Genomic DNA, 9,576 nt, shown 5'->3' with positions numbered 1-9,576 from the left:
GATAAAATTTAGTTTGCTGTGTTTCCTTTATCATCTTTTCAATTCCCATCAACTTACCTCTGAAAGTATTTCATTTGAGTATTATTAAAACAGAATATAGAAATCATTTAGAGAGAAATTTCACCTTCTAAGGAAAGTTGCTATTCAATTAGGTCATCAAGAAGCAATTTCATTTGTCACATTAAAAACATTAAATATAAATATGGGGACATAGCTTGGTGGTTGAGTGCTTGTCTAGCGTATACAAGACCCTGGGCTCATCCCCAACACCCTCCCACACACACAAGAAGGTCAAATACTGATATACACAGGGTTTCTTTATTGTATTATATAAAGAATTTTTTGCAAGGGTTTGAAAATAAACAAAAAAATAAAACTTTACCACATATCTAAAGTTACTACATATCTAGAGTCACCACCCTAAAGGGGATGGAAAAAGGATGTGTGTGTCAGAGAGGGAGATGGAGAGAGTCAGAGACACAGAGAGAGACTGAGACAGAGAAAGTAACTGGGTAGTAAAAAATAAGAGGAGATAAAATGGCTTCCTTCAGCAATAAAACCACTATAGTGTTGGGTAATTATACATTGCATAGTCTCCTTGGTAAACAAAAACATTTGTTTCCATTTCAGTTGAAATGAAAACTAACTTTTTCCCTTTCCCAAGCTAGTTTTACTGTCTGGCCAGTGAGCTCAGTGCCACTAATGAAGGCATATAATCCCAGGATCTGACACTGGAGACACACTTGATCTCCCTACACAGAGCCCATAGTCTGAGGACACAGATGGCAAAGTCCATGGCCTTTTTCCTCCACTTCCATCTCACGCCATCTTTACGTGACCCTTCCATGGGTAAAAAGCTGCCCCACAGAGAAATGGCAGCATCAAGCATGGCAAGGCCAGACACCAGCTGTGACAATCTGCCAACTTGGGTTTTAACTTCTGCCAGAGGGTGACTATTTCCACCAAGTAGCACAGATGTCAAGCGAGTCTCCATATGAGGGACCGGAAAAGGCCCTTTATGAAATTTAGCATCATTTGGCACATGCCAGTGAAGGGGGTCAAGGGATTGGAAGAGCAGGTAGTCTTCCAGGTCAGAATCAAGAGCTGTGGGAGTCTCTAATAATTCCAGTTCCTCAGAGTGAGCTGGTGCAGAGCATGGAGAAGCGCATCCCAAGGAAATTTTGTCTGGATTAGAGAGCTAGGAAAGAGAAATAAGAAACTGTTCATTTGCACATCTTAAGAACTTTAGATTTTTGTCTTTTTCTGTTTGTAAGACACCAACATGATTTCTTAAACCTCTCTTAGCATTGGATCTTTATTGGCTTTCCCTATTCCAAAGCTTTTGGTCCTGATTCACTGAGTACTCACAGTCCTAGACTTGAGCAGAGGTCCCTTCACATGAAGGGCTCCCCAACTGTGCACGGATCTCCTCCTGTCCCATTCCATGAAGGTTTTTACATTGCAACAAAAGCCCACTGGGGAGGCCCCTGAAGAATGTACTGCACCATAAGAGGATCTGATGTCCCTGGCTTGTGCTTCCATCAGTGAGCAGAAAGGAGTGGTCTCCAGTCCTGCTGGAGGTCTGTTTACACCAGCATTCGTGCTACCTAAATTCCCTCTCAGGTGCAAGACAACATTGAGTTCAGCAAACCTACAGCTCCCTGATCAAAAGGAACATGTGTTTCAATAAGTGGTAAAGAACCCCCTAAAATGTGATCCATGAAATCTGCTGATTCCACAAATGAAAAATTTGAAAAGATGCCATTACACATATTCTCCAATGCAAATCATGGGTGCAATGCTGTGATTGCATTTATAGAAAAAGTTCTTCACTAGCCAGACAAGCTTTACCCAGAGCACACATTACAGAAACCACTACCCAACTCAACATGCACATGCCTACACACTCACCTGCCCACATTCATTTACATACATGTGCATCCACTTGTGTGCACATTCGCTCATTTGTGTGCACATGCTCACACTTGTATAGACAGGCACACTGATGCAAGACCACACTCATGTTCATGTGTGCATACATTCATACTCTCAGAGACACAGCTCACATTAACATGTCTATATGCACACATTCATGTGCACAAACTCGTATTTCACACACATGGACACTCACATGAACACACACTCATACACACATGCATATTCACACATTATATCCACAGCCATATTCTAGTGCTCACACTCATTTGCACTGCACTCATTTGTGTGTACATATAATTCTTAAATGCAGCAATGATTTGTGGGAAAGAGCAGCTGGACTCCTTTTGCTCTGAGGCCAGGTAAAGTGCTCTTTGCAGATGCCTGAGCATTAAAGTTTGTGTTTTCTGAGAGCCCCCTAGAGTAAAACTACTCTTCCTTAGTTCTCTTTTCAGCTGGGGGATGCCGCTGAAGCCAGGACCAAACCAGAGTGCCCCAGCTGGGGTGGCATGGGGGACCCCTCACAGCAGTGGAAGCGCTGTGTGACAGCAGTAAAACTGCACGCTTCAGAAAGCCAGATCTCAGAGATAACTCATTCATACAGTGAAAATGTCTCATCTAGAACTGCAGAAGAGAGAACTAAGAGGCCACTTTTCCCACGCCAGCAGGTTGGGAGAGGCTGGGGAGTGGCTACTCCTCCACCTCTTGTAGCTCCTTCAGCATGGCCTGGAGGAGCCTGTGAAGCTTCCAGAACACATGTGGGGCGGCTCTCCAGGAGCTCTGGGTGAGGTCTTCTGAGCTGGCGCACTCCCACACGGCCTGTTGTAACTGCAGCCTCAGCGGGAAAGACACAGCAGAGGTTACGGGAAGCGAGGAGAACCAGTGGCGGAATATTTTGTCACAGATGACCTGAGGGAAAGAAAGGTGAGCAGTTAACTGAGGTGGCAAGTCATCCTTAAGAACTTCCCAGGTCCACATCTGCTTCTCAAGCTGTCCTTTGCTTTGCTCCTTCAGGGAGGGTGCTATGATCATCTGACTCTCAGATCATCTGACTCACCAGACTCTCCTCTGCAGCATAAACCACTGAGCACCAAGAAGAGTCCATGCCTCAAAGAACAGAAGGCAGAAAATCCCTATAAGGCAGGAAATTCCATTTCTAGCCCCAGAGCAGTGGCGAAAGGATTGAGCTGATGTTTCAACAAGGACTGAACACGTTTGCACAGAGAAAGGGGAGCACAAGCTGCTGCATAAGGAGCTAGCCCTTCTGTGGGTCCTGAGCAGCCAGCTTTACTTTAGCACCTCTCCACAAGGGCTCTTCTATGAAAATGGGTCGAGCAGCAATAATAACCACTGACAGGTTTGTCCTGAGGGTCGTGTAACACTTTGAGAAAACTAACAATGCAAATATAAGCTGCTACCTTATAGCCCTTGAGGTTCATAGAAAAAAGGTACATGAAGGGAAGTCTGCAGGCATAGGGCTCTCCTAAGGAGCTTTGAAATACTTCAGGGACAGATATAAAAAGCTAAGGCACGGTCTCACAATATTTAATTCAAATAAGCTATTCAACTCACTGATGCTGGCAACCTCTTCAAAGTCCAAATTCTAAAATGTTGTTCATCACTTTCATGGGAGAACTGACTAAAGAATAGTGCTTTATTTTCCTATGCCACACTCATTCAACAAATGCCTCCATTTTACAGTATTATTGTTTCATAGAGGACAAATAATTTTAACTTGATTTTTCTGATGCCTGCAATGCCAACGATTAATTTTACAACCAACTTTCTTTATTCGCAGAACTGGGGATTGAACCCCAGACCTTAGTACTGAAGTACATTTCCATCCCTTATTTTTTATTTTGAGACAGGGTCTTATTTAATTGCTCAGTCACCCCAGCTGACCTTGAATTTTCAATCCAATTGCCTCAGCCTCCCATAGTGCTAGGATTCTAGGCATGTGCCACCATACCTGCTCATTTCTTTTTTGAATAGGGAATATATTTTCATGTACAAAATTGAAAGTATACTGAAGGATATATTGTAATCTGTCTCCAACCACCCTGATACTGAGCTTTCCCTGAAGCTGACAGGCAGCAGCCTGTTTCAATGTCCTTCAAAAGCCAGAGCTATCCAATCTTGTCTTGCCAGTGCTGTAGTAAGTGAAGAGGGATTATCTTGGGCTGCATATAAAATATACAATATAGTTAATGTACAAAAGTGACAAACTTCATATAATTTTTATACTTTTTATTATAACTTTTTTTAAAAAGCTAGAACCCAAGTTCAACACCAGGCCAGGCATAGTGGTGCACACACTTCCTAGCACTCTGGGAGGCTGAGGCAAGAGGACTGACAAATTAGAGCTCAGCCTCAGCGACTTAAAGATTTAGTGAGACCTTCTTCTCAAGTTTAAAAAATAGCACTTGGATTCAGTCTCCAGTACTGATAAAAAGAAAAAGCTGGATGCTCCTGGTGGAGTCTAAGCCTATACATGTATGCTCTTTTTTATTTTATACAAATTGTAGCATACTACGCAGTGTTCTGAAGCTCTGATTCTCATATAACTATATGTCAAGGAGATCCCTTCAAATCAATTCTTATAAATGTATCCCATTTGTTTTAATGGCTACATCTCAAATGTATGGATGTATCGTGAATTATTTAAGCAGTTACCTCTTGATGAAAATTGAGGCTTTTTACCAACTTTTGCTTTTATGAGCAATGTAAGCCATAACTATCTTGCATATATACATGATTTTCCTTTTGCACATATGAGTAAACTTCTAGGAGTGGAATTTCTGGGTCAAGGGTGTGTGTGTATTTTTTAAATTTTGCGAGATGTCAAATTGACCCGATAAAGTCACACCAGTTTCCACTTCCTCAAAAAGCTGTCCAAGAATGCTTATCCCCTCCATGGCCTCAGCAATAGACTCTCTTTCTGCCATCAGATGGGAGAAAATGGTTTAATGTGCAGTTTTCCTATTCTTAGTCAGGCAGAAAACTATTTATACTTCCTTTTCAGTGAACAGTCAATCTTATATCCTTTGCCCAAATTTCTGTCAGGTTGTTGGTCTTTTTTTAATATTAATTTCTAGCTATTTTTTTATAGCTTGGATATTAGCCCCTTGTCCTGGCTTGGTTCCTTGGGAAGTGCATGCTAAGATGTTTGCATGCAGGGATTCATTGAGGGGCATGCTCTGGCATCCACGTCAAGGGAAATGAGAAGAAGAACCTATAGAGTTGTCCTTTATTGAGGCAAGGATCTATCCTCCCCTGCTCCCTCATCAACTGGTTCCTAGGTGCTGCCCCTTGGAAGCTAGATCCAGAAGCTGGGAATAATCCTCTATCCATCCATCCTCTGATCTCCTGGACTGTAATGAGGACTGCAAACAATTAAGATTTGCTAATTTTTTTAGTTTTACCTTGTTTTTGGCAGTGGGGATTTTTTAAAAGATAGGTAAGTTTTTCAACTGCTCTTCCTTTGCCTTCTAAGCTCAGTTCATTACTTACAGAGCCCGTCCTATGCTAGCATAATGTTAATACTTTCACCTTTTTGCAGGTACTTTTAGGATTTCACCTTTTACATGTATTTGAATCATCTAAAATTTAGTTTGACTTAAAAAGTGAAACTGGCAGTTAATCTGACCATTTGTTCGGTTGTCCACCAGTTTACCAACACCAAGCATTAATTATAATACCAGCCCTCCCAATGCACTGAAATGTCCATTTCATTACGGACTATACACCCACATCGCATTAGGTCCAGTTCTGAAATTTTAACAATTCTATCCCATTGATTCATCAATCAATGTTTACAGGGCAGAGATTTTTTAATCAAATTTAAATTAGAAAGTTATAAAATTTACAGAATGTAGAAAAGATGAAGAGAATAAAATCTATAATCCTACCACCCAGAAATAATTGCTTTTGACACCTTGTTATCTATCTCTCCCATTATACACTATTCAACAAAGATGGAGCTCATATTGTAAATATTGGAAATTATAACCTTAATTTTCAAATACTTCATAGTATCTCATAGTCTTAAAGTTTGTTCAATGTTGCTTCTAGGACTTATTCAGAAGCAATAATCAGAAATATGGATAGTGAAATTGATCAGTATGAACATTTCCAACATCCATTTACTCTCCATAGAGATATAATTTATAATTGTGTTAATTATATAGACACTTATCTATGTCCCTGAAACTTCCATCATTAATTAATAGCATTTTAATGACTATTACCAATTGGCACAAGAAACTTATTATCATTGGACTTTAATTTGTATGTCTCTGAATGCTAAGATTAAATAATTTTCCACTCTCTTTGCCATTTGCATTTCATCATTTATGTAACAGGTACATGTTCTTTCTTGCCAGTTTTCTTTGGGTTCCCCTTGCCTCTTAATGAATCTTCAGTAAGGCTGTAACCTCTCTCATTATGCTGTACAGAATAGATGCATTCCCATTTGGCAGATGAGATCACAAGGTTGAGAAAACTCAAGTGAAAATCATCTTGTCCCCACAAGTGAAGAAGAGGGATTTTATGACAGTCCCACAAAGGGTGTGAGTATATGTTAAAGAGGCTGGATGGCTCACCTCCAAGGCCACATCACTGCTTGACCTCCATAAGTAGAAACACTTGTGATTCTGGAATTCACCCCAGAAGTTTGTGTAGATGCTGGAGTAACAGAACCATGGCTTCTGTCTGGCTTGGCCAGGAACCACTATATTAAGAACAGGGCTGTCCAGGTCTCCTCTAGCCATCCCTTTATAATGGGATAACAGCCTCCTGCTGTGCTTCCCCTGCCAGCTCTGATTTAATCTGCACTTCAGGTCTGCTCTGGGTCACATCTTTTAGGTGCCAGGCCTTTTGGGAGGATGAGATGCAGAGAAGGTGTGCTGAGGGGAGTGGGTTCCAAGAATTAAAGGGGAGGAAAGTGCAGCGCAATAACCTGTATAGCAACTGCACACCGCCAGGCAGCAGGGAAAGGAGCCTCAACACCATCTTCCCTTGCATAGACCTTGGACTGCATTCTGGTTTTAATCAGACCCAAGTTAATCCCCATCCACTGAGAGCCTCAAGTGATTGCAGAAAGGGAATATTTCTGCCAAAAGAAGAAAGAGAATTTCCTACTGATGGAGTATCCAACCCTGGAGTTGGGGTCTCATTACCTCCAGACCCAATGTGACATCCTGAAGCCAATGTCAATTCCTACTCGTGGCTGAAGTCTTCTGAGAACCACTTGCTGCCCCAGCTGCCTGTCTGCATTATGATCTCTACTGGATTCATTTCTTGGAACTGCTCTGCACTCTTGTCGGTCTTATCCTTGATGAGTTAAGTCTACGGGTTCTCATTCTTGGTGTATATAGGAGAGGCAACTATGTGGACATGGACATTGGACTCAGAGAAAGCAGCTCTCCCATCCCTCTAGCTTAGGTGGAGCTACAAGGAAGAGAAGACTCAGCAAGTGTAATTTGCTGAGACCTCCATCCATTTGCCCCATTGGTCCACATGACTGACCACCCAGAGAAAGCAAAAAGGTCAACAAAATACTTCCCTGCCTTGTCCTTACGGAATATGTTGAGCCTAGATGATAGGAAAGGTGGATCTTCTGCTCCACTGAAAGGTTCTTCAGTGCCACTAGATGGAGGAAACAACCAGAGAGCTGATGTCTTCCCCAGCCCCAAACCCTCACCTGCTCACCTGCAGGTTGCTGTTGACACGCTGAGCTCCACACCTGTTTATTCTCAAGTCACACTTTGAAAAACAGTCAAAGAAATTGCAATCTTCATCCCCCGTGCAGTTTTGCTCAAGGATCTCCCTCATTTTAGGTTCAAAAAAGGCCATGTCCACATCAATAGCCACAACCTGTAATCAATACAGCATATAGTGACCAAAACAACACTCACAGACTCAGCAGAATAGCTCCTTCTCTGGCCACTGGTTGTGCTCATTCAGATTGCAGGTGATACAGAACTGTGTTGGGCAAGGCAAAAAGCCCAGACCACACCCCGTGGAGTGGTTTGCTTCAAAGAGTTTATCTGTTTTCTCTGACAGAAGCAATTGACACAGACTTTTGCAGTTTTATCTGCAAGAAGAATCCTTTGCTATCAGTAGTTAAATCCTAGGATTTGGAACCATAACCACAAGTATCACTTTTCATCTTTGAACATTTTCTCAGCCTTAAATGTACAATCTCTGAAATGGCTTAAACTGAATTTTTCTTCTGTCACTTTATCACTTTGATCTTGGATCTCTGTCAACCTAAATAACAAAAATAATCAGAAAGAGGTTCCCTAGAGAATACTCATAATTACTTGGGAATAGTATTGCAATGGGAATACATATGCCCTAGTAAGTTCCAGACATATTCAATGAGGTTGGGGCACAAACAAATTTTTAAAGACAAAAGTGAGGAAGAATATATCAGATATTTTGAAGTAATAATCTTGGTCACAATGATTCATAAAAAGGATAGTGTCGGTCTGAGGCAGAATAGTTGCTGGGCAGATGTTCTTGTAGAAGAGCTTTCATCTAAGGTTGCAGTGGCCTCAGAGCAAGGTTGAGTTTTAACAGTCTCTTGTGATAGTTGCAATCAGGGAATCATGCATACAACCCTTCCTGCATAACTGCACTTTGCTTTATTTTTGTTAGGGTTGACACAGGTGACTCTATTTTGATTCTGACAATTTTCACATTCTTCACATCTTCAAGGTCAGGACTGTAAAAGTTATGAGATACAAATAATTTACCACCCAGAAACAATAACAGATATTTTTGGACCAGGGATTTAGCTCAGTGGTTCCACCTCCTGCCTCACAAGCACAAGGTCTTGAGTTAGATCTCCCGTATGAAAAACAAGTTATTTTTGAGTGTCAGGTTTATGGGGTAGATGGTAGAAACGGGTGAGCAGTATCTAAGTTTCATGACCTATCTGTTGTTAGAGTCAATTTGTCTCCTACTGATCAGTCAAATTAAGCATCACAGAAATGGTAAAGTGTTCAAATTAGGATAGATCTGAATGGACTGTCTTAGTTACTTTTCTCTTGTTTCTGAGACAAAATACCTGACACCCAAAGTTAAAGGAGGAAAGATTTATTTAGATCCCAGTGTGTTTCAGTCCATAATTGGCTGGCTCCAAGTCAGGATGGCATAGCAGACAGACACTGCAGAGGAGAAGTAGTTCATGACAGGCAGAAGGTAACAAAGCAACAAGGGACAAGACAAGCCTCTTTCTGTCCCTTATGTTATATCTAATCTACTGGGATTAGGATGGTGCCAAGACTATCAGTGGATTGATTTAGTCATCACCCACTCTTAATCCTAACACCCTTAATCCTAGCATTGCACCATGAATCAACCACACAGTAGATTCAGTCACCACTAAAAAAGCCCACCTATGACTAATGAGGCTTCGGTGGGGGCATCTAGATACAAACAGTAACAGACCCTGACCCAACAGTATCAGCTACTAAGTTCCATTGTCTGCAGGGGAATTTGATGACCCCCTGGAAGTTCAGATTTATCTTTCTAGCTTCAAACCAAACAGGCTTCAAAAAGAGAAAAAGAATAACTCCTAAATTATGCAGTTTTCCTCCAGCACCTGGATACAAAAAAAAAAAAAAAAAAAAAAAA

General features: G+C 41.3%; 1 protein-coding gene across 1 annotated transcript in view; it reads right to left on the bottom strand.

The window, feature by feature from the left end:
- Positions 1–322: 322 nt before the first annotated feature.
- Positions 323–9,576, bottom strand: part of Dipk1c (divergent protein kinase domain 1C) — a 13,661-nt gene continuing 4,407 nt past the window's right edge. The window contains exons 2-4 of the mRNA XM_033757530.1: positions 7,645–7,809; positions 2,638–2,844; positions 323–1,198 (exon numbers count right to left, since the gene is read on the bottom strand). Of these exons, the coding sequence (XP_033613421.1) occupies positions 671–1,198; positions 2,638–2,844; positions 7,645–7,809 (900 nt within the window). The 3' untranslated portion in view covers positions 323–670. The remainder of the gene's footprint in view (positions 1,199–2,637; positions 2,845–7,644; positions 7,810–9,576) is intronic.

Source organism: Fukomys damarensis, unplaced genomic scaffold (assembly GCF_012274545.1).
Source record: "Fukomys damarensis isolate Sample0158 unplaced genomic scaffold, DMR_v1.0_HiC HiC_scaffold_30, whole genome shotgun sequence".
NCBI classification, from domain to species: Eukaryota; Metazoa; Chordata; class Mammalia; order Rodentia; family Bathyergidae; genus Fukomys; species Fukomys damarensis.
Note: the sequence above shows the minus strand (reverse complement) of the source record. Positions and strands in the feature narration are given on the sequence as shown.